At 33.2% G+C, this 26,987-nt stretch overlaps 1 protein-coding gene across 1 annotated transcript in view; it reads right to left on the bottom strand.

Annotated features, from left to right (window-relative positions):
• ERBB4 (erb-b2 receptor tyrosine kinase 4) overlaps nucleotides 1-26,718 on the bottom strand; it is an 830,995-nt gene extending 804,277 nt beyond the window's left edge. The window contains exon 1 of the mRNA XM_077770965.1: nucleotides 26,671-26,718. Within this exon, the coding sequence (XP_077627091.1) occupies nucleotides 26,671-26,683 (13 nt within the window). The 5' untranslated portion in view covers nucleotides 26,684-26,718. The remainder of the gene's footprint in view (nucleotides 1-26,670) is intronic.
• Between the last annotated feature and the right edge of the window lie 269 nt (nucleotides 26,719-26,987).

Genomic DNA, 26,987 nt, shown 5'->3' with positions numbered 1-26,987 from the left:
TGTTGGATAGGTTAAGCCATGAGAAAATTAGTTTGACTGTCAGAAACAAAGACAAATTGTAGGTAAGAGTGTCAATAAGGTGGATTGAGCTAGAATGTATTATGCTAAGCAAAATAAATCAGAGAAAGACAAATATCACATTTCACTTACATGTAGAATTAAACAAAACAGATGAACAAATGGGAGGGGAGAGGAGAGAAGAAAGGAAAACAAACCGCTAGAGACTTTTAACCATAGAGACCAAACTGAGGGCTGACAGAGGGACATGGGTAGGAGATGGGCGAGATGAGAGATGAGTACTAAGGAAGGCACTTGTGATGATTGCTAGGTGTTGTATGTAAGTGATGAATCAATGAATTATACTCCTGAAACCAATATTGCACTGTATATAACTAAAATTTAAGTTTAAAATAAAAAAAAAGATTGTCAATATGGGAATAAAAAAGGGAAGGAAATTAGGTGTTTCCTTTGAAAATCTCTTTCAGGAATGAAAGAGTAGTAAGTTATTATTAACCATTTGTTGAGTACCTACATGTATTAAGCATTATACTATATGTTTCATTTAGTTTACCTAGTAATGTCCTGAGGTAGCTATTGTCATCCTCATATTGTCACATTGTCACATTATCCGCTGGGCTAGAGGCAGAACCAGGACTCCAACCTGGATTCACATGACTTCAAAACTTAAACATTTCCCACAACTAGATAAAAGGAAGGGTCTAAGTTAGCAAATTTTGTAGATAAAACCTTATGGTAACTTGTACAAATACCACAAAATATAGCATTTGTGTGTAAAAAATGGGGATCTGTAGTAATCTATATTCTAACACTTTAAACACAAAGCTTGTGGATGCTAGAAAGACTAAACCAGAATGATTTTGCTTCCAGTTAGCTAAAGATCTAGATCGATTTTGTTATCCTTTATGATATGGAATCTTAGATAAGTTTGAACTTCATGGTCACTCTGCTCCTATTATTTCTTAAGTCTGAAGTAATTAGTATTCACTTTTCCCCAGTTGAGGTCAAGATTTTTCAATAGTTGATAGAATTCTAATGAGCAATCATTAATAATTAGCAACCCAGATCTTCTACTCTATAGTACTTCCATTGTTTAGAATTTAGTTTCTCTAATTGAGAAACCAACTTCGGCTCTCATTTTCAGGTTCTTTGTAAGTATATTTTTCCTTATATCCCTGAAAAGAGGTTTTATCCAAGAAATGAAACTTACTAAAACTTCAGTACCATAAACACTAAGAGCCACAAAGTTTAGCCACCTTGGCTCAAAGTTGCATAAACAATCGGTGAATTGTTAGGGATTCACTCTAAACACAGTATTATGCTTCAAACATAAAATTCAATTCTCTTGATGAAGCACACAAATTTCTCTGCACTTTGTACTATGCACATATTATCTACTGTGGTAATCTAAGGAAAAATACATTAAGTTCCTAGCTATAAACAGAACCTCATTAAATGCATGAATATGTAGAAGAAATGTGAAGAAAGCATGGTCTGGTAACTAATGGACTGGATTGTCAGTCAATAAAAATGACCCCTAATCTTTCACTAACTCAAGTATTTGTCCTTGAGAAAATACCCTCACTATTCCATCAACCCGCAATTCATTCTGCAAGAAAGCAAGCAGGAAGAAAGGAAGGAAGGAAAGGAAGGAAAGGAAGGAAAGGAAGGAAAGGAAGGAAAGGAAGGAAGGAAGGAAGAAAAGTTTTAACAAGTAATTCTGGGATTCAGAATGTGCTTGAAAATATTTTAACATCCTAGGGAATGAAATATTACTTGTGTACAATATTGTTTTATAGTAATGTTAGTATAAATATAAATATAAATAAGTGCTCAGTTACAATTTCTTTCCTATTCTTAGTAAAAAAAAAAAATAAAAAAATAGACTTCTTTTAAATTGTAAGAGTTCCAGGGGCACCTTGGTGGCTCAGTTGGTGGAGTGTTTGACTTTGGTTCAGTACTGAAAACTCAGAGCCTGGAGCCTGCTACAAATTCTGTGTCTCCCTCACTCTCTGCCCCTCCCCCGCACATGCTGTCTCTTTCTCTCTCTCAAGAACAAATAAATATTTTTTAAAAAATTTAAATTTTAAGGGTTTCAAATACTGTAAGCCTTAGGTAATGTCATATACAAGTCGCAAAATAATATTTTTGTTTTACTCTTTTCAAAACTTTCTTATGGAAGACTCCTCTTTAGTTATGTTAGGAAAAGCAAAAGAATTTGAAAATATAAACACCTGTTAAAAGATTCAAAATTTGTTTACCTAAAGAAAAGAGTATCATAGAATTTTCACAATAATGAAAAATACAACCCACCATGTCAGGAAGAATTGAGTATTAAATGATAAATAGCTTACATTTTAAAGGGGTAAAAATAAATATTAATTTTATCTGAGTTATAATTTCTGAAAATCTTTACAATGTATATGTCTGTAGATTATTTAATAACTCAAAAAGTATAGTCTCTAATTCCCTGAATGTCTTCTATATTTACTCTGTAATCATACCACTTCTTCGCCAAACTTCAAAATACAAAAAAATGAATAAATGTAAGTCCAAACAATACATGGGCATTAAATTGTAGCCTGAAGGTAGCTATGCTAAAATACTGTCTCTAAATATAAATAGGTAATAAAAGGTAAGTTTAAAAGGATTTAATACAATGAGTCATAAAAAAATATTCACCATTTTCTCTTTAAAAGTAATTAGGCTTGAAACTAGCTACTTAAAAGTACCTTAGTAGTATAATCTAATCTAAAGTAAGTGTTTCTGGAAATTATTTAGTTTGTACCCAAATAATGTTACAGCCTGTATTTCTAGTACCTTTTTTTTTTCCAGGGCATTTTAAAATTCATGAATTGGCATATACAATTTTGATGAATACTAAAAGCACTTATATTTTCCATTTCTTACACATCTTACCTATGCTTCAAATAATGATAATCTGAGAGTAAAGCCAGGAGGAAAGTCACGAAAATCAAGAAACAAAATCAGAGTTGGAAGTCTGCTGACATTTTCACCTTACAGTGAAACTCATCAAAAGAACAAAAGACAGATTTATAGATGGATAGTAAACAATGTCAACTGTAGTAGCATTTAGAAAGTGGGTACATTGGTATTTACTGCAAAATTCTTTCAACTTTTGTGTATATTTACTTTCATGATAAAATGTTAGAAAAATGGAACCCAATTAATGTTCTTTATCAGATGATTAAACTTTGTAAGATATGAATGCCAATGCTTCCATTAGTATTTGTTACTGTTTTTAAACATGAGATATTGAAATAGCAAAAAAAAAAAAAAAGGCTTTAAAGGCTTTAAAAATCTATTAAACAATACTTCCTCTCTGCACCTTATAAATTATACTTTAAAATCTATTCTGAGACAAGTACTTGGAAAGTCAGTGGGCCCCCTCACAAAACACACACCCACACACACTTACGTTGAGAAATTCCAGGTACAGCCCATTAAATGCTCTGACCCAAACCTAAGAAAGCAGCCCCTTGTTTAAACAATGACTTTTATTCCTCTTACTGAAAATTAATGAGTCAACCATGTGAATATATTTATTGGAAAGAGGAAACAAGGGCACAAATATGGGTATGTTGCATTAAAAAATACAATATATATTGTGTGGTTGAACAAAAAGAAACTCTTTTAAAATGTCTTCATTAATTAACAATTTAAATATTTAGTGAGTTCCAGTTTATAGAAATTACCAAAAGTAAATGAATAAATAAGTAAAGACACTATTTCAGGTTTTAAATTTAGGCACCTTTTGTTCAACTGTGCAAACTCAATAGTACTATTCCTGTACCATAAGTTCTTATGTTTAGCTGCTACAATTTGAATGAATGGGAAGAATAACAGTGTAGAGTAAGAAATCCACTTCTTGTACAGATATATGAAAATGTAAGTGCCTTATATGGAATGTCCATCTTAAAAGAGATAAGAGAAAATTAAAATTTTATTTGTTTTTAAATGAAACTATCTAGAAAATGAACTGGGAGAATAAGGTATGCTAGAGAAAATTAGAAAATTAAGAAACTGAAAGAATACTTGTAGAGCAGAAATAAGAAACAAAAGAGCAGAAAATTGGAGAAAATAAGATAGGCTTAATTTGATACTGCTATTTAAAATTAGTAGGGTTTTATACCTCAAGGACTATATACATTATTGGAATTAGGGGAAAAAAATAAAGTTTAAATCAAAGTTTTATACAAATTCACAGAGGACAAAAAATCAATCTATATCATTAGTTTACATTAACTAATTATGTTCATAGTGCCGTCAAGAGTTGTTACATAATGAAAGGGATTAAGAAGGTAGACTCTAATTAAGTGTTTATACAATTGGCTTCAAGTGGTTACTTGAAGAAAAGGGTGACAGAAAAATAGGAAGTTATTATTTTAGAAAAACTAAAAATTGAACATTAAGGCCCACATATGAATATGAGTAAATTCCAAGTATTTGTAGCAAAAATTAAAGCACACTAAATTTGGGCTCAAACTGAGAAAACCTAGGTTCTAATCCTGACTTTGCTTGCATAAATAAAATCTCTTCTTTAAAACTACTTCCACCTCTGTACGAATACTCTCAATGAGTCTTTCTGCATGTAAAAATTTCAGGTTTCTATGTACCAGAATATCTGGAACATCTTTTTTGTATGGCCAAGATGCTTCTTGCTTATACACAGAGATCATCTCTAAGAGAGAGACAGAGAGGGAGAGAGAAGGAGAGATTATATAAATGGATATATTTGATTATATGCAGAGATCATGAAAAAAAATAAAAGACAGGAATCAAATGAAATGGAAATGAGATATTCTTGATGGGTTAAAATCCACATGGTAATGAGCAATTTATGAAGATTATTCTTTTTTATAAATTTTTAAAATATTTTAATGTTTTTTAATTTATTTCTGAGACAGTGTGAGCAGGGAAGGGTCAGAGAGAGGGAGAAACAGAATCTGAAACAGGCTCCAGGCTCTTATCTAGCTGTCAGCACAGATCTCGACGCGGGGCTCGAACCCACGAACCATGAGATGATGGCCTGGGCTGAAGTTGGATGCTCAATCGACTGAGCCACACAGGCACCCCAGTATGAAGATTAATCTCAGGTAAAATTGAGTAAAGGAAGTTTAAACACAGAGATAAAGACAAAAGTATGTTGACCTGTGTCTTCTGTATATACCTAAAAAAATAATCTATAAAAAATATGATGATTCAGCAAGTAAGTAGGTATTCCCTTTGACAAAACAAATCCCCAAAAGAACGCCAATTAATATTATCTTTGTATTAAAGACATTAAAATACTGTCCAATAATTCTAGACAAAGACTATCTGAGGGAAAGCAGTAAGAGAGAGAGGCAAAAACAATCCACATATGATGACTTAATTTTTGAGGGGCAAACAGCTGTTCAACATTCAGATGTTTTAATGATTTAGCAAAGTTAAGAAGGGTAGTAATAAAAGTACAACTTCAGAGGTGCCTGGGTGGCTCAGTCAGTTAAGCATCCAACTTTGGCTCAGGTTGTGATCTCACAATTCGTGAGTTTGAGCCCTGCATTAGGCTCTGTGCTGACAGCTCAGAGCCTGGAGCCTGCTTCGGACTCTGCATCCCCCTCTCTCTCAGCCCTGTCCCCGCTTTACAAGAGACAGAGTTATTTTAAAAAACTCTGTATTTTGGTAAGTGGGATTTTTGTTTCACAGAAGAAAAGATAGAAGCAAAAATCGATTCTGTTTTTTGAAGGGACTTTAAGCTTGTAAAATATGGGAGAGGCTCTTTAAGAAAAGAGGATAAAATTAAATTTACACAATGAGGTACAAATGTATATATTTATTTTTAAGGACAGTATAAATCCCATCAAATCATTTATTTTATAAATCCGACAAATGCCAAAAACAGCGATCAATGTTACCTGTGGTTAAATTATCTTTCTATTCCAATTTTTTTTTTAAAAAATCATAATTTTGTGAATCCATTGCTAGAGTCCCTTCCAAAGCTTTGAAAGAAACTAGCCCAGTTTAGTGTCACAATCAACTTGCCTCTGAATACAAGTAGTTTTAAGTAGGATAAGAAATAGAGTCAAAAACAAATTTCATTTGGAACCATACAAGGGTAAGTGTGAAGTGCAGTGTAAAGTTGGATACATAGAATCATACATCTTGACCTCAATTTTCTCTTTATAACTTTACAGAACACAAGTAACAAGGAAAATATGTTAGCTATTACTTATATCTAAAGGCATGTCAGAACCCTTAAATTCCCGTTAAACAAGAAATAAATTATTACTTCAGAAATCTCCGGTTAATCATACCTATTCACAAATTACAGCTTGCAGTGGATTGAATCTTGTCCCCTGTAAAATCATGTGACCTTATTTAAAATAAGCTTTGTTGCAGATTTTATTAAGGTAGGGATCTAGATAAGACCATAGTGGATTAAGGTGGGTCCTAAATCCAGTGACAGTGTCTCTATAAGAAAGAGAAAAAGGAGAAGACACAGAGATGCAGACAAGAAAGCAATGTGAAAATGGAGAAACTGAAACAATGTATCTACAAGCCACATAATGCCTATGACTGTCAAATACCATGTTAACTCCTGTTCTGAAGAGAGAAACTAATAAAAATAATGCCTGATCACTGGAATCACCTGTTTTTTTCTTCCATAATTATCTTCCCTCATATTTTACTTTCTATTTTGCTTTTCAAGAATTTAACAGTATCTTAATGATTACTTCTGAGATACCAATGTAATTGCTAAACTTTTTCATTGGTTAGTTAGTATCTATGCCTTGTCCACCCTGCTAAATGTTAACGTCATAGAGTCACCTGTTTTTTTCTTCCATAATTACCTTCCCTCACATTTTACTTTTTATTTTGCTTTTCAATAATATAACAGTATCTTAATGATTACTTCTGAGATACCACTGTAATTGTGAAACATTTTCATTGGTTAGTTAGTAAGTATCTATGCCTTGCCCACCCTGCTAAATGTTAACATCATAGAGCGCAGTGGCCAAGTCCTATGTAATTTTTTCTTTGTTCACAATGTTTAGCATAGTGCTGGATGTGTTTTATGTATGCTGTAGCTACTCATTACCTTGAGACAAATTTGCTACACCAATAATAATGTTGATGTATCCACAGAAGGGCACCCACTTTCAGTATTCCTTCAACTGTAAAGAACTACAGAGCAATCCATTTGAGAATATTTGCATTCATGTTAGTTCAAAATTAAATCTATATGCAATTTATATAGAGTTCTATAGCGGTGCTACTGGCTTTCCTATCATCAAGGAAAGACCTAGTTGGTCATATTTAACTGTGCTGGTGGAAGGCCAAGGGAATGCTCTTCATTAACATATATTCAGTAATTACCAAAGGCACATAGACACATCTCATTTCTACCCTGCCATTATGCTCACTCGCCTGGAAAATGCGATTGGGCCAAGTGGAACTGTCCCAAGCACATGAACTGCATATTCCTGGAAGGAAAATCCCACAGAGTGCTCTATGAACAAGGAGTCTGTGTCCCTTAGCAACTCTCCCATGGGCAATTTCCACAGAGCCCCTGGTCATAATTATCAAGACGATCTTACCACCATGCAGTTTCATTCTGCTTTAAAATATTCTGATTTTGTACAAGAAGGTTTTTAAATTATTAAACCCATAAATATTACGAAATAGGAATTAACCCTTTCTCTCATCTTACATTTTATGTATCAATCTGAGATAAATAAAACAACTCTGAATATTTTTTATTATTTAGACACTTTTCACATGAAGCTTTAGTTCATTAAATAAAAACAGACAATAGAAAAGTAGCCTCAGTAAATCACTATATGAATAAACAACAAAAAGGTGTCCATGGGTTCACTATAAACTCTTTGTCTCCAACAAACTCTGGGTAGCTCCAGGTGGTAATATTCCCTCCATCATGTTTCTATTTAGTAACAAAGTAAAACTGGATTATTTTTGGCTAACTCCTATTGGCTCTAGGCTTCCCCTGAGTATCACCATTGGGTGGGGGCATTGAGGGTTGGTTCTCCTGAAAAGGCACAGGATAAATGTGTGTCCTCATTGGTTCATTCTGTCAACACATATTCAGTGCTCAGGACAGTCCCTCAGATCAGTCAGGAATGCCATGCCTCTGCCCTTGAGAAGCTCAAAATCTAGAGGACAAGACCTCACATATAACATATGTATTTTCTATAGTCCCTGTGCCATGCCATGCACACATCAGGCACCATGGGAATGCAGTAGAGATAAACAGACAAAAGGGACAATGATTTTCCACTGTCTGAAAGGTCACAGAAACTGTCATCAAGGAAATGAATTATTACATATATACAGGTATCTCTATCATATAGCTAATTTACATGTTTAAAATATTGTTTTCTACAATAATAATCAAATTAACAGGTACACACCTGTTGGTTATATCATTCCCAAAGAAATTTTACCAGAAAAATGCTGTGAAGAAATACTATAACATATTCACAATTATTTTGGCAAGTAGATATAAGAAGACCTTTTATTATATATCAGAGTATAGATCTATACAGTGAAGGCTGGCTTCCCATTGCTTTCCCATTTTAACCACCAGGATGACACAAAGACATGAAGATTTGGTTTCAGCAAGTTCATAGTAAAGAAATTGGGGCAGGGATACAGATGGCCTTACTGTCTCTTGAGCCAGCCTGGATGGTCAAACACAGGATTTCCCACTACTTCTGTTACTCAAAAGAGTTGTATGTTGAAAGTTCAACCCACTATTCTTTTACAATGAAAATGTTTTTGATCACAAGAGCTAGCCAATTAAAGCATTTTCCCTCTTATAAGGTTTTTGTACTAAAAAATAAGACTATGATAAATATTTGTGCTTTACCTTTCATCAGTTTAATAATGTACTTCTTTACTCTCACTTTAAAATCTTTTATATGTCAATTGTGAATATATATCTATAACTGCAGTCACCTTCTAGTAGGAAGACTAGTGCCAGGTGATACAAAAATAAATTAACGGATGAAAGGTCTTAGACAGGGATCTTAAAGAAAGCAATCTGAGTAGATATCAGGATATCAATTATCATCTTCCTAGATATAATTTAATAATAGTAAAACAGAGAATGCATGTCCTAGGAAATATATTTATGAGTCCTATCCCAAGCAGCTTACTTACCACATAGAGTAAGAAAAATGCAAGGTTTAAATCACTGGCTGCAGTGATTAATGTTTCTTTAAAATATAATATTTATAATATATACTTAAAATATAATTATATATACGTATGTTTGTATGTATGTATATATATATTCCTCTCCTCACTGCTCAAAGATGACACTAACCTCTGAATTTCATTCAACATAAAAAATTGTAATGAGGGGCACTGGGTGGCCCACTCAGCTAAGTGTCTCTTTATTTCAGCTCAGGTCATGATCTCATGGTCCTGAGATTGAGCCCCTATGTCAGGCTCTGCACTGAGCATGGAGCCTGCTTAAGATTGTCTCTGACTCTCTCTCTCTTTCTTTCTCCTTCTGCACCTCTTCTGCTTGCTCTCATTCTCTCTCTCATTCCAATATAAAAAAAAATAAACTTAAGAAAATATATGAGTAGATCTTAAAACTTATTAATACAACTTAAAAGGCAGGAATGGGGGATTGAAAACTGAATTTGCAAAATACACTCCATAATGCGAGAAAACTTTCCTCTGCTTAAACTGCAAACCAATAGACTGTATCTAATCCATCAATTACTTTGTCTTTGTGAATTAGTTTAAAAGTAGGTGGTAAATGATCAAACACATTTTAAATATAAAGCCAGCAGAGAGTCACATGAAGTTCTTTTATGAATCAAAGTTTTCACTTCTCCATGTCCCATGTGTTACCGTAACCACTGAAGCGGCATATACTATGTAGGACACAGAGAGCCACTCTGCTAATCGGTCCCCACAGACCTGATGGTGCACTTTGCTGCAAAAGCAATTTTCATTTTGAACTCCAGTACCCTTTAAGAGAACACCAGTGCTTCAAAAATAATCATTATCATGGTTTGAGTGACTTGGAGCCTCCATTTCAATTGCATGCAACCCCCCTTTCTTCTTCTGTCTTTCTCCTTCCTTTGCCCTTAACTTTATGCCTAGAGATGAAATTCCTTTCATTTTTCCCCCTGAAAAGTAATACTAGGAGGAAGGATATTGTTATAGGAGACATTAAAGGAATATTTCTTTTCTCAATTACCTTTCCTTTAAGATTAAGATATAACAATCCAAAGGGAATAATTTTTAATCAAATATTTCTGTCCTGAGGCAGAAAAGCTTCCCCTTTGTATGGGGACAGTTCTACCAGGAAAGTCTCCCTAAAAATTATACAAGTACTGTTAGAAAAGGGAAGGCTGGAAGAAGTTCGAGGGTAACTTTCTGGTTCTTTCTTGGGCCTTGCTGAGTGGGTTCTAAAGAGACTTTTGATTTTGTAAAGTGAGATCTCAAGGCAGTTACCTATGGAAACTACTAGTGCTGTTGAGGATACTTCCAAATGGAACTGTACTGCCTCCTGCACTAGGAGATCATCTTAGAGATGAATGAAGTGCTGACATGAAAAAGCCTCATTCTCCAACTGAAGAGGAAAATTGGTGACAAGACTGTTATTCTTACCGGAGTATTTCAGAATACTTCGTCAGGCTAACAAAAATGATTTAAAATTAAAGAGAACACCTGCCAACTAGGTTTGAAATTAAAATCACAGCTAACGTCGATAGAAGTAGAAATTGGGCTTTAACTTAAACTGAAAAAGGTAAAAAAAAAAAAAAAAAAAGAAAAGAAAAAAGGAAAGAAAAAAGAATGAGAAATTATATTCAGCTTCGTTTGCCTAACATCAGACATTATTTCCACAAAGATTTTACTTTTGGTTCGTTTTTATCAAACTTAATGAAAAGATCCTGTACTAACACACTTTTGTACCTAGTTTCTACCTGAAGTTTGAAGACTTTGAAATTCAGATTTAGCAGATAAACAAATGCCTAAATATTCAGTGTTGATGATTAAATGCTAGTCAGAGCTGTTCTAAATTACAGCTGTGCACACATTGGGTATAAAAATTCCAAAATATTACACACCACCAAATTCGGTTGCCTCTTATTCAACAAGCCTTAATCAAATGGGAAAAGCTAAATTGAAGAGCTACTTTGTGAACATGCATTTCAATAACCCATAATGTTTGCAAAATCAGAACATGGAAAAAAAAGATATCACTAAAAAGAAAATAATTCCCCATGAAAATTACCCATTTATCACATTTCAAATACAAATTTAGTAAATATCACTACATACAGATGCATAATAATAAAGGCAAACTGATAGATAACAAAAGTCCTAGATTTTACATAGAAGTTAAAAACAAACAAACAAAAAAAACCCTAGAAACCCATATTTGAATAGATGTAGGTTGCCAGTTTACCTTAGCTGATTTCAATGTATAAATTCCAGGTGATTGTTTTAGTAGAGAAACTCAGGATGTAAATAACACATTTTCACTGATATTTCAATAAAACGCATCCCCCTAAAACCCCAAAACACAATATTCTTATTCACTGTCATTTCTGGACCTGGCACCAATAGATCCTGTAGAAGAAAATAATTATAGCCCAACAGCAATTTAATAATCATCTTAGAGAATTGTTAGTAGATCGGGGATATATTTTGTGAGATACTTGTCAAAATACAGGGTTTTTATTATAAATATTGTAAATTACTACTTATAATTATCTGAAAATCAACAGTGTGCTATGCTCAATGTAAAATTAACCTTGCCAGCAGAAAGGGCTTGAAACGTCACCATGATATCAACTCTCAAATGCAATTTCTAGTTAGCATGCTCTAGGAGAGAGTGGGAACCATAAACGTTATCTCACATTAGATGATTTAGGGAGTATGCAGAATAGTGTGCTTAATGTCATCAAATAGCCAAGGAATTTCACTATAATTCTCGGTAAAACATCCTGAAATTGGTGAGAAAGGAAGTTGTTTTGATTATACTCCCAACTTTGATCCTCTAATTTAATAAGATGAAAAAGACATTTTCAGAACAATGGGATAAAATTTAATGTCACAAAAATCAAGATCTCATAGGAAACAAAGTCATGTAAATCTCCTTATAGTCCTTTGTAACATTAACATTATTATATGATATACTCACATTGGTACAGCACAGCCCAAATAAGTATGTAAATATCTATGTATTTTGGCATATCTACAAAAATATGCAGGGACAGATCTAATTAAAGATTTGTGGTTTTTTGGATATAATAATACTGTTATTATTGGAGTTAACTGACTTATGCATTTAATTCTCCAATTTGGGGATCAATAAACTGTTCTGCTAAAGGTCATATAGTAAATCAAGTATTTTAAGCTTTGGAAGCACAAAGCTGCAAACCTGACTCAACTACTCAATTCTGTGTTGTAACATGAAAGCAGTTACTGATAATACATAATCAAATGAGTGTGACCATTTTCCAATAAAACTTAAGTTTACAAAAACTGAACAACCAATGAGTTAATTAAGAAATCACAAAAGGAAAATCAGTAAGTACATTGAGACAAATGAAAATGGAAGCACAGCATACCAAAATTTATGGGATGCAACAAAAGCAATTCTCAGAAGAAACGTAATGCCTACCTCAAGAAAAAAAGAAAAGTCTCAAATAAACAACTTAAATTTACACCTCAGGAGCTAGAGAAAAGAAATTAAGCCCATGGTTAGTAGAAGAAAGAAAATAACAAAGATCAAAGCAGAAATTAATAAAATAGAAACTAAAAAAAAAAAAAACAGGGAAGATCAATGAAACCAACAGCTGGTTCTTTGACAAGATAAACAAAATTGAGAAATCTTAGCTAAAGTGACCAAGAAAAAAAGACAGACTTTAAATAGGCTGAAGCAAATAAAATCATAAATGAAAGAGACCTTACAGATCAAAGGATCATAGGAGACTACCATGAACAATTACACACCAACATACTAAGCAACCTAGACAAAATGGATAAAATTTGAGAAACACAACCTTCTAAGACTAAATCATGGACAAATAGAAAAAATGCACAGACCGATTACTACCAAATAAATAAATAAATAAATAAGCTTAAATTAGGAATTTAAAAACTCCTTATAAAGTCTAGGACTGATGGCTTAACTGGAGAATTCTGCCAAATGTTCAAAGATGAATACCAATCCTTTCCAAACTCTTCCACAAACACAAGTGGGGACACTTTTAAATTTATTTCATAAGGCCAGCATCACCCTGATACCAAAACCATCCGAGGACACCACAAGGAAAAAAAAAAGAAAAAAAAAGATTAAAAGATTACAGGCTAATATCCTTGATGCAAAAATCATCAACAAAATATATGCAAATTGAATGCAACTATATACTATAAGGATCATAAACTATGATCAGGTGAGATTTATACCAGATGCAAGGATGGTTCAGCATCCACAAGTCAATCAATGTGATACACCATATTAACAAAAAGAAGGATAAAAATCTTATGATCATGTGTATAATGAATAAAAAAGCATTTGACAGAATTCAAGATACATTCATGCTAAAAACTTCCAACAGAGTGTGTACAGAGAGAACGTAACTCAACATTATAAAAGCCATGTATGACAAGTGCCCAGCTACCATCATACTCAATGGTAAAAAGCTGAAAGGTTTTCCCTCAAGATCATGAACAAAACAAAATTGCCCCTTCTTAACCCTTATATACACCATAGTATTGGAAGTCCTAGTCAGAATAATTAGTCAGGAAAAATAAAAGTTATCCAAATTGGAAAGGAAGAACTAACACTGTCATTATATGGAGATGACATGATACTACATGGAGAAAACCCTGAAGACTCCATCAAAAAACTGTTAGAGTTAATAAATGAACTCAGTAAAGCTGCAGGATACAAAATCAATATATAGAAATGTGCTGCGTTTCTATTTTTTAATTTTTAATTTTTTAAAAATTTATTTCTGAGAGAGAGAGACAGTGTGAGCAGGGGAGGGTCAGAGAGAGAGAGGGAGAAACAGAATCGGAAACAGGCTCCGAGCTAGCTGTCAGCACAGAGCCTGATGCGGGGTTCGAACCCACGAACCATGAGATCATGACGTGAGCCGAAGTTGACCCTTTGGCTTCGACCTCAGACGCTTAACCAACTGAGCCCCTAGAAATGTGTTGCATTTCTATACACTAACAACAAACTATAGAAAAGAGAAATTAAGAAACAATCATTTATATTTAGATCAAAAGAAATAAAACAACTAGGAATAAATTTAACCAAGGAGGTGAAAGTCTGTACACTGAAAACCATAAAACATTGATGAAAGAAATTGAAGAAAACACAAATAAATGGAAAAGATATGCCATGCTCATGAATTGGAAGAATCAATATCATTAAAATGCCCATACTACCCAAAAGAATCTACAGGTTTAATGTAATCCCTATCAAAATCCCAATGGCATCTTTCACAAAAAATAAACAATTATAAAATTTATATGTTGCCACAAAATACCCCAAAGAGCCAATCTTGAGAATAAAGAACAAACTATTATGTTTCTTGATTTCAAACTGTGTTAGAGTGCTATTGTAATCAAAACATTATGGTACTGCAATAAAAACAGACATACAGAATAACAGAACAGAGAGCCCATAAATAAACCCATGTATACATGGTCAATTAATTTATGACAAAAGATCCAAGAATGCACAATAGGGAAAAGACACTCCCTTCAATAAATGGCACCAGGAAAGCTAAACAGTGACATGCAAAAGAATGAAACTCAACCACTATTTTATACCATATACAAAACTTAACTCAGATTAAAAAACTAAATGTAAGACATGAAACTATAAAGCTACTGGAAGAAAACATAGGGGGTAACCTCACTGACACTTATCTTGGCAATAATTTTTTGGACTTGACACCAAAATCAAAGGCAATAAGAGCAAAAATAAATTAGTGGGGCTACATCAAACCAAAAAGCTTTTGTGCAGTAAAGAAAACCATAAAATAATTGAAAGGAAACCTACTGAATGGGAGAAATATTTTCAAATTATCTGAAAAGATGTTAATAGAAAAACATATAAAGAATTCATACAATTCCTTATCAAATCATAATAATCATCTTATTAAAATGAGTAGAGGATCTGAACAGATTTTTTTTTCCAAAGAAGACATACAGATGGACAATAGGTACATGAAAGGCTGCTCAACATCACTAATCAATAGGTAAATGCAAATCAAAACCACAATCAGATATCACTTCAAATCTGTTAGAATGAGTACTATCAAAAACACAAGCAACAGGTGCTGGTGAGGATGTGCAGAAAAAGGAATCTTTGTGCACTGTTGCAGGGGATTAAGTTGGTAGAGTCGCTATGGAAACAGTATAGAGATTCCTCCAAAAATTTAATATAGAACTGCCATATGTTTCCACATTTCCACTTGTGGGTATTAATCTGAAGAATATGAAAACACTAACATGAAAAAATATATATGCCCTTATATTCATTATTTATGATAGCCAAGGAATTGAAGCAACCCAAGTATCCATCAATGAATGGATTAAAAAAAAAAAATGAATGGATGGATGGAGGGATCAACAGAGAGGTAAAATGGAATATTATTCAGCCATAAAAAGAAAGCAATCTTGCCATTTACGACTCTATTGATGGACCTTGAGGGCACTATACTAAGTGAAATAAGACAAAGACAAATACTATATGATCTCACATGTGAAATCTTAAACAAACAAAAAACAAAAACATAACAAATGAACAAAAACAACAAGGTTACAGATAAGGAGAACAGATTGGTGGTTGCTAAAGGCAAGAATGAGGGGTGGAGGAAATGGATGATGGGAGTCAAAGGGTACAAATTGACAGTTATAAAATAAGTCTAAGATATATAATACACAGCTTGACAACTATAGTTATAGCAATGTTTTACATATTTCAAAGGTGTTAAGTGAAAATCTTAAAAGTTCACAACACTGTGTATGGTGGCATATGTTAACTAGATTTATGCTAATTACTTTGCAATACATATAAATACCAAATTATTGTTTTGTACACCTGAAACTAAATAGTGTGTGTCAACCACACCTTAACTACAATTTTAAAAATAAGATCTTTATATACAAAAACAGGTAGTAGGCTAGGTTTGACCCCTGGATCATAGCTTTCCAAGCCCTATTCAGTTTTCATAGCTAACAGTGATGCTGAGTTGAAAAAAATTATAAAGTGTTGTAAACTATTTACATCATCATATTTTGATCTTTTTTAAAAATTGAACTAGCATTTCAGAAACAGTACAGGTCAATTTAAAGAATCCTAGGAGCACCTGGATGGGCCAATTGGTTAAGTGTCTGACTCTTGATTTCAACTCATACCATGGTCTCATGGTTCCCGAGATCGAGCCCTGCATTGGGCTCTGTGTTGGTACTGTGGAGCCTGCTTGGGATTTTCTCTCTCTGCCCCCTACTCCACTCTCACTCTCTCTCTCAAATAAATAAACATTTAAATAAATAAAGAAACATTTTAAAAATCCTAGAAAGTTGCTGGAGGAGAGGTGGGGGGATGATAGGCTAAATGGATGATGAGTATTAAGGAGGGGACTTGTGATGAGCATTGGGTGTTACACGTAAGTGATAAATCACTAAATTCTACTCCTGACACCAAGATTACACTATGTGTTAACCAACTGGAAATTAAATGAAAACTTGAAAAAAAAGAAACAATCCTAGAAAGCCTAACTTTTTGTATTAAATCTCTCATTCAGATATGAAATTTAGCTAATTTATATTGACCCTTCTGTTTTTTGACAAAAATCTTATACAAAGATTTAAACACCCATTGAATGAGCCATTAGCACTTCTGTTCTTATAGTAAGAAAACTATTTAAAATGTGGGCAAAATGAAAAATGTATATGACTTTAAAATCTTTTCTGTTATATAATGTGCATGATTAAACACTGAAAAGTCAATATAAACAGGCATTTAAAAGAAAGAGCAAAAATGCCCAGAAACCTATGGGGATCTGTCACCATATCACTGCCTGAATTTCTACAGTTGATAAAAGTCACTTGCCTTTTCAATGTGACTGCAATTTAGCTGTGCAGTTGGAAATTACCTGACTACTCAACAACCTAAACGTCATTTACCCACATCCCAGAAAACAGGATACCAGGAAGAAATCAGAAGCTGAAATGGGAGAGGAGACCAAGGAACTTGCTTTGTGATGGGTATGCTCAATTCACACCTTCAGGATTTATAAAATTGGGAAGTAGCTCTAGCCATTCATGTTCATATGTATTTATGTATAAGGCAAGCCAGCCAACCTGCATGATCTACATCCATTAAAACCATGTAGATAACTCTGTCAACTGATATTTGAGTCTTGTAATACATACAGTTTGGATTTGTTTTTTGTCATGAAAAATTATTTGTGCATTTAATGATAGGTACTCAGTTTAATTCAATGGGATGACTAGATTAAGTGCTTGAGATAGCTGGGGTAATACAAAGAAACATGGGCACAGAAATTTCAAGTTTTTGTCTCAGTGTTAACATGAGATTCAAGGGAACAGAGTCACAAATTCTAATGTCTAGCACCAGTTTCTCTCTGACTCATGGAAACTTTTTGGAAGTAATATCATATTTTTATACATGTTCAGCCCAATTGTGATGGTTGACTAATTCATAACTTACTCTTTGCTTTGTTTTCCACTTCTGTGGCATGGGTACTGATCTCTTTATCTGTAACTGGGTATCACAACACCAAGTAACTCTAAGTATCACATAAAAAACAAACAGTATTTTTTCTGTTTCCTCTTCAGGGAGTTTGTTGTTATTGTTGCTGCTATTGCTGTTGATGTTCCTGTTGTTTGCTTTTTAGTTTAGTGACTACAGAATAGAGAGTAAGGCACTATTCTTTATCAGAACTCTCCAAGTTGGCTGAGGAGTTGGGTCATTTGCTCTTCCCACTGAGAAGTATAGAAGGAGATTCTCTTTGAATCCTGATTGTACTGTTGTGAACACATTTACTAGTGGTAAATGACACTCTGTCAGAAATGACACTATGTCAGTTTTGGACTAACTTTTAAGAGGACTGGAGCTTTCTACTTTTCTTTCTCTTGAAATATTTGCTCTTGGAGCCCTAAATAACACGTAAGAAGTGTGATATCCCTGAGGCTTTCATGTTTTGAGGAAGCTTAAGGTAGCCATTTGGACAGGGTTGGAGAAAGAAAGACAGACAGACAGGAGGGAAGGAGGAAGGAAAGCGCAAGAGAAAGAGTGAACCATCATTCCAGCTGAGGTCCAAGGCATTGTAGAGCAGAGACAAGCCATCCCCGCTGTGTCTTCCTTAATATCTTGTCCTGGATAAGTAAGAAAAAAACCTATCATAAACTGTTGTAAGCCAATGAGTTTTGCAGTAGTTTGCTATGCAGAGACTGATAACCAGAATTCTTTCTATATTCCAGTATTCTATTTATTTCCATGAGCAGTTAGTATATGATTAATATTTTTAAATGTTCATTTATTTACCTAGTGCCTATTTATTTACAGAGTGGAGGGACCTATGAAGGCAGAAGCACTACCTGATTTAGACTTTCAGCATTGTTTTAATGTCAGAAAATGAATTAATACCTGCTAAAGAAAGGAAGAGAGGGAGGTGATTTGATTATTAGTGATGGCAGCTCTTTTTTTTTTAAACATCACTTTACCATGCTTATTACACAAGTGATACTCAGGTTGTTAGAAAACAGTTTGAGACATATTTTTTTTTATATTTGATCTTTTCTAAATTATGTTAGTAGTCTGTTATTCTGCTACTTTCAAAATATTTTTTGAAAATGATTCCAAAAGTTGTCATAATTTAGTTACATATTTATAGATTCCTCACAGTATCTATAATTATGTTCTTACTACTTAAAATTAATTTTCCAAAGTCACAAAACAGCATCATAGTCTCAGTGATTGAAAATCATCTCTATGAACTATGCATTCCTTCTAAAATGATATTTTTTACAATTGTGTGTCTTTCTTTCCTTTATTGCTCTCTTGTTCTAATAAGTAAGTGTGAATCAAAGAGTCACTTCCCAATAGACTTTTCTTGACAAAAGCCTATTCCTCTTATCTCACAAATAGGAACTCCACATTTAGATTTGGAATTCCTCCAGGTACATTTAGTAGTAATACTATGAAATGTTTGCAGAGAGTGCTGCCAGGTTGATACATATCTACATTTTCCTTTAGAGGGAATAGAAGCCAAGTCAAGAGAAGCAAAGGCCAGATGTTCTAAAAGTTTTGCTTAGATAAATCTCCTCCTGAGATTTTTCGGCAAATTGAAGAGTCTAGTTCTTTATAAGATTTGAGATTAACTAATTCCGTATTATCATTTTTTAAAAGACCTATGCTAGAAGCAGAAAACACAGAATGTGAAAAGCAGAGCCTTACCCAAGGTCTGTGACTCTTGATTTCAGCTCAGGTCATGATTTTGCAGTTTCTGAGATTGAGCCTCATATCAGGCTCTGTGCTGAAGAGCACAGACCCTACTTGGGATTCATTCTCTCTCTCCCTCTCACTCTTGCTCTCACTCTCTCTCTCTCTCCTTCAACTCCCTCTCTCTGCCTTCCCCATCACACATGCATATAAATATTTAATAAATAAATTAAATAAATGAATGAATAAATAAATAACTAAATAATACACACATATATTTTTGTGTGTATACCCCCAGGTATAAGCACACTTTGCCAAAAAGGTGTTGAATTTAATTCTGACATATAGGTACAGTATCTGGATCATTTTAAACTTTAAGAAAATAGTATGCACTTGGTGATATATGTACAATTGTTGAATTACTGTTTTGTACACCTGAAACTAATATAACACTGTGTTTAATTCTGGAGTTAAAATAAAATTTTAAAATAGTAATGGACAAAAGTTAAAGGATCTTAAAGTAGATGATTAAATGTTCAGCAAATTCTGTTTCTTTTTCCTCTTGTTAGGCACACAAGAAGACTGTTTTTCACTCTTCCATAAAGTTAGAGGTGGAATCATATGATTAAGTTGTGGCCAATGAACTGTGAGCAGATGTGACATAGTCACTTCCAGTCCCAGAGAAGTGATACACCATAGCTTTACTTTTCTCTCCTACAACAACCTTAGAGTCATCTATTAAACCTATAGCCCCAGGTTGGTAGAAAGTCACCTGATCAGCATCAAACTATAAAGTAAGAAAGAAAAAAAAACTTTTATTGGATTATACCACTAGGAATACATGGATTGACTGATATGTCAGCTTCCAGTAATCCCCACAAATGACACTAGTAATTTAAGTTTTAAAATTTGATTGAATACCCTATAATACTATGGGTTAACTTTTTGGGGGTTGGGTGGAAATAATTCCAAGTTTTTTATATTATAGATTAACATTCTGCACTTCTCTGTATGAAGCTAAGCTAAAAATCCATTGAACTTAGAATTTATGATTTCGTTCAAAAACATGAGATTTGAAAACAATGCATTTATTTACAACTCAGTTATCAAATATATGTATGTGTATATATATGTGTATATATACACATACATATATTTTAAATTATTAAATAAAGGCATCAACCTAAATGGTATACATTTGACTTACTTGGCAAGTTAAAATGGCCTACATGTTTACACAATTGTGTATGTTGCTTATTGAAATATTTACATATATTCATTGAATAGTGAGGGCCACAATTATACCTTTATATATGTAGATTTCTAGTCAACACAGTATTCCTTCATGGTATCCCTGTACCTTTTCTGGAAAAGGAAAGAAAAATCTGATTCTTCACTCCATATTCATTAACAGCTGGCTTATTATAGAGACATGAGGAAGTTTTTTAGTGTTTGTTTTTTTACTTAGTTATTAGATTATCATATGATGTATTCAACATTTTTATTATGTAATTGGTGGTCTTATAATCATACCTATTCTTATAGTTATCTCTCATTCTTTCATAAAATAAGTAGCAAATATGTAATGCTACACATTTGATACACTGAGGTTTTAAATTCCAAGGTTCAAAATGTTTGCAAAAGCAAACATTGTGAACTAGTGGCTTAAGAAGAGTCCAGATAGGAATAGCAAATACTCTCTATAGCATTTACTATGAATCAACTATTGACCCATATACTTTTACATTCTTCCAATATCCTTAAACTAATTTCAGTAGGTCAGTAATATTATTACTCATATTTTAAAGATGAGGAAATGAAGCATGAAAAAGTGAACTTATCAGAGATCATATAACTAGCAGATGGTGGGGGCAGAATTTAAACCTAAGAAATGTGGTTCCAGGGTCCATATAATTAATCAAAGCATTGTTCTCTCAAAGTACTTCATTACATACAAAAGATTATCTTTATCCCAAGTATCCTGAGTTTGACTGCTTCTTATACCTATTATCTACCTATGTTGAACAGAGCCCTTAGAGCACAAAAGCCATTCAAAAAGGATTTTTTACTTGAATTTCAGATTCACGGGAAGATGCCAATTTAGATATCTGTTCCATCATTAAAAAGCATATTAATATCTGGAGAGTGGAATCAAAACAAATAATCACAGACTTAAAAAAAACCAGGGCAATGAACTGTTTTTATTCCAAATTCAACAAGGGACTAAGCTGGAATGCCATTTGGAACGTAGATGGGGACTTTAAGCAAAAATAGATGAGGTAATTAAACACCCATGTAGGACATATGGCTTGGAGATAGCTTCCCCCTGGAAACTAGTCATTCACAAAGGGAAGGGAGGATAGAGAGAAAGGCTTCTGAGAATGTGCACATGGATCTTGGCCAATAGCACACATGAGGAGCCTTCATTCTTAAAAGCAAAGAAACCTCAGAATTATTCATACTTGAGATCACCCAGAACCAAAAGTTTCCCTGTGATCCAGTGAATAACATTGCTCAGAGGAAGATCACTATGGAACACAGAGGCTTTTTTGCTTTTTATTCTCTCGATTATAATTCAAAACCTTCTCTTTTTCAGGAACTTTACCCCTAATTTTTGTTTTCACTATTTGTTTAATTTAATTTCTTAGAAAAGCTATGTCATAAGCCATCTGATGACTTTGTAAATGCAAAGAGTCAATGTTGTGGAACAGACAATCTAATGACATAGTGTTTAGTGTTCCCTAAAGAAGGAGACAGATGAAGAGAAACGGTGAACCAGCAACCTTAGCATAATTAAGACAAGCCTGAGTGCTTGCCATGGTGCCATTACATTAATCTCACATCAGTGGCACCTGGCTAAAATTTATGAGATATGTAAAAGGGGCCTTTCCAACTGACCTTGATAAGGCAGAGTTATTTATCACGTGAGAGAATAGTCAGCAAGCAAGGGGGAATGAGGTATATTAGAAGTAAGTTGGCAGAGAGATTTAAGGGCAGTGGGCTGCAAATACACTTTGACTAAAAAGATCAGGAGAAGCATTTCCAGTACTCTGAAGCATCCTTGGTAAGAAAACATAAAATCATACATCATGTTAATAAGCAGTACATATGAGAAGGGTAACAGTACTTGCCAAGTTTTAAACTGATGCCAGTTTATTCATTTAATATGTTTTAATGTGTGTTTATTGAACAAATGGGACTATGTGACCTCAATGGATCCCAAATGATCTCATCCCCAAATAAGTAAGAAAAGCATATTCGTTGTGAGCTCCTTGAAGGCATTATCTCATTTCATTCTTCATTGCATTTCCAGGGCCTACTATAAAGCCTGAAATATTTTGGTCCTAATAAATCACCAGATCTTTTTATGGCTGACTGCTTCCTGTTCTTCAGGTTTCTGTTCATACATTACCTCCACAGAGAGGTCTTCCCTGATCACCCCATCAAAAAGAATGCCCACTATATGGAAGTTTTTGTGTCCTGCCTATATGTTTATTACTAGTGTTTCCTACCTAGATTCAAGGTCCCTTGTCTTTCCTGATCCCTTTTTTATGCCTACATAGACCCAAAATCTAGAATAAAATACGGGTAGGTTCATTTCATTTCAAATGAATGAAAGAAGAGTTGCTTATTGAATGAATCGTACAAATTAATAAAGAGAGGAGTAATGCTATTATGTAATTACTATCGCATGCTATTATGCCAAAGTATATTTTGAAAAATATATAATTTTAAATCATCATGCTATCAGTAGTAACAAGTTGAAAAATCTGATGACTATTCTTCACCAAGAACTTCATGTGATAAAATTAGTGTGTTACTGTTTATTTTTAAAATTCATAGACTTTTTGAGCAGTTGCCATTAATGTTAAATATGACAAACCTTCTTAAGCCATTACCAGATTTGTACTTCAAACACTACAATAAGAAATACAGAGGGAAAACAGTCGTGTGTTTTTTTGTTGTTGTTGTTGGAATTTTGTCTCTATTACTTCTAGATAAAATCCACCACATAAAATAGTAGTACTGCAATCTATAGAAATTGCCATAATGTAAGTGACATTTTATTTCTGCTCATGGGCCAACTAGTCAGCACAAGGGTCCTTTATTTTATTTTTGTGTAATGGACAATTTGAAGATTTCTTTTTAATTTTATCAAACATAATTGAATTTATACTTCTACTAAAATGGAGATAGATGGATACAATTCTATCTTTACACAATGAAAGCCTTATGGACTTTCCAGGGACAGGGAAAAGAAGCACAGCTTTTGAGTTTCACATAGAAAAACTACACTGGATCAAGTAGACCTGACTGATTTTAGGTCACACCAGGAACAAAATGGCTTTGTACATTTAAATTCTGATTTGTTATCACTTCATATTTGACAACTCTTCTATGCAAAATCACAGCCTAGCTGAAATCAGCAAATCACACAGAACAATTCTTCTATTCATTTAGTACACCTTAAAAATGAAAGGATTAAAAGTTAGGCACATTTGACAGCTGTTATTTGACAATGGAAGTAAAAAAAAACAATCTTTACTTTAAAAAACCCCAAATTAGCAAAATTAATGTAACAAATTTCGAAAGAAGTGTTGACTTGCCACACTTCCTAGCATAATTGTTCATTTTAAAAACCCAATTAACATTAGTATCCAAACAGAAAATTAATCACAACATTTGCTTGGATTTTGGAGCTGTATTCTGGATCTATGTCAGAGACACAGGATATAACTACACTTCGGGGATTGTAAAAATTTTGGATGATTTCTTTTGCATATACATTGCAGATTATAAATTCACAGCTTTGTGAGGAAATTTTTTTTAATTAAGTATATCAGAACAATTAAACATAGTTCATTTAATGTGAATTTGTGTACATTTGAGTGTGACATAAATTGATAAATTATTAAATAAATATTTTATAAATAATAAGTGATAAAGGTAGAAGAGAATGGGATAATTAATAAAATTTTCTCTACACTGAATGTCTCCACTAAAACTAAATTTCTTTTATTTCTAGAACTTTTGCAGATAATAATTTAAAGATCTGCAAAATATCAGATTTAACATTTACTGCCAAACCTACCTATGTCTTTCAGTGCTCCATTTAAATTTATATATCTGAACTATTAAAATTTCACGAGGAAAATATTAAAACTCATGAAAATAATAGAATGTTGCTGATTTCTATTTGTATTAGGAATGTGAGAGAGGACGAAAAGGGAGATACAGTTTATATTTCATAATTCTGTAACTTAATGATCCTATTTTATTAAAGAAAATCAGCTGCACATTTATCTCATAATTATCATCATCAAAGCAGTAAGTGTTCATAATGAGTCAAAGGCTAATTCTATGACCATCATATTTTATTGCTGTTCATTCTCATCCTATCAATTTTTCTCAAAATCTGCCTTTATATTAAGACATAAGATAACTTTTTATTTTGCTAATTAATCAAAGTATATATACGATTATCCTCCCTCAACAAATATGCCAATGCAAGAAACTTACTTTTTCAAAAGTTGATGAAACTTAATCATTTTTATTGTTTGTGTTGAAATGCAAACTTTTCCCCTTAAAGTTAAATTGGAATCTTATGAATGTACAGGTCATTAGTTTCTAAAGAGAGTACTTAAATTAAGGACAATACTTTAATCTAGTAAAGGGTATAAAAAGTCCTTGCATGAATAAGCTAAAAATGCTTAATTGTAAAAGAGTAATGTAATTACATTTCAAAGTTTTAGAAAAAAATGATCTCTTAACAGAACTTATCATTTTTAACAAAGATCAAACAACATTAAAATGATTTTGGTGTCTGTAACTGAAATACAATAGAAAGAAATTTTCTTTAAAAAGAATCTGAAACTATGCCTCAGAAGATAGGAAATAAATTGTTTGAAAATAAAATAAGGTCCTAAATCACCATGTGATGCCAACACAGACTGAATAAACAATGAAAGGTGTACCTCATTACCTATTTAAATAGTAGGCATCCAGTTTGCTTCCACAAATGCAGTAGTTGTTGGATATACAGGCAGTTTTCACTAGGAGCACATGTTCATTAATTTGTTCGTATAGCAACCAACCTATTTCTAAGGTAAGACATGAAAACCCATGCTGTCAAAACCAAGTCCCTTATGTTAGGGCAGGTGGCATCCCCTTGGAATGGTCAATTTTCTATATAATTAGGCCAAAATTTGACCACTTTTTAAATGTAAAAGAAGTTGCTCCTAAACATGCCTTAAATGTCTTCTATACATTTTTTTCTTTTTTCCTGAAGTGAGCAACATTTTCCACCATGAATGTCACAGTTAGGTAACTACTTATCCCAGAGTCAATTCCTGAACAATGCAATTAGATGATAGAAGTTAAGCAGAGTGGAGAAACATACAGAACATATAATGAAAGCATACTGAATGAAATTAAGCTGAAAGATATATTGAAGACTTGAAATAAATGTTTAGAATTGAGGAGGAGTCTTGGAAATCTATTTATCCAAAGCTTTCATTTCAGGTATCAGAAACCGGGGCTGGAGAAATTATGTTTCTCATGATGAAAAGAATCAGAACTGGTCATTGGATCTAATACACTCAATTCTGTAATCTAAACTTACTTGACCCTCAAACAATGAAATTAAAGGGAAGAATGGTAATGAAACATGGAGAAAAATCACAGTCTTTCAGGAATTATTTATTAAAACTGTTCTTCCCATCCCCTCTAAGTGGTATCAATAGCCCCTCATTTTTCTTGTTCTAAGAAGCATAGTTGTAATTTTGAAAATCACTTGAAGAGTCATAGATCTCAATTTTTTCTTCTCCCTAATTAGTTTGCTAGTTTCATTAACTGATTTTCTTTAAAAGATCCTGGTGAATTTGCCTTCCTCTTCCCACAATATTTAAAGCAGTATGTGAATTATATTATTTGTAAAATGTAGTTGTGAGAGGTTATAGGAATTAGTGTAGAGTTTAAAAGACACACCATAGGTGAAATTTTTCCTTTTAAGATGTAAAATATGTTATCAGACTAAAAGATTTTCTTCTAAATGAATGCCATACCCAGACAAATATAGATATCTGGGAAATGGAAATTAGCCATCTCACCATTGGCTCCTCTGTAATCATACTTTAAAAAAATTTATTTGTATTAGTCAGACTTACCCATTTCATTCATATCACTGGCTCAGGCTCTCCGTGTTCCAGCCATCTGGGTCACTCTGGTTTCTTTCAGCCCCTTGCCATCTTGTTCTCTCCTTACAAGGCAGTGCATTGTTTCTAGAGAATTTCTGCATTTAAAGCTCTGAAGTCTCCATGGCACATTATGTGGTTCATTAAATATCACAGAGCTTAAATTAGTATATCAATTTTCCATCACTGCTCCAATTGTATCTTTCTCTTCATTTAAATTCTGTGCTTATATGTGTGGCATAGTAGAATTTTAGGCCTAGTAAATAGCAACAAGGTAATTTGTACAACTC

The sequence above is a fragment of the Crocuta crocuta genome, unplaced genomic scaffold (assembly GCF_008692635.1).
Source record: "Crocuta crocuta isolate KB4526 unplaced genomic scaffold, BGI_CrCroc_1.0 scaffold160, whole genome shotgun sequence".
NCBI lineage: Eukaryota > Metazoa > Chordata > Mammalia > Carnivora > Hyaenidae > Crocuta > Crocuta crocuta.
This window is presented reverse-complemented; position numbering and strand designations above follow the sequence as displayed.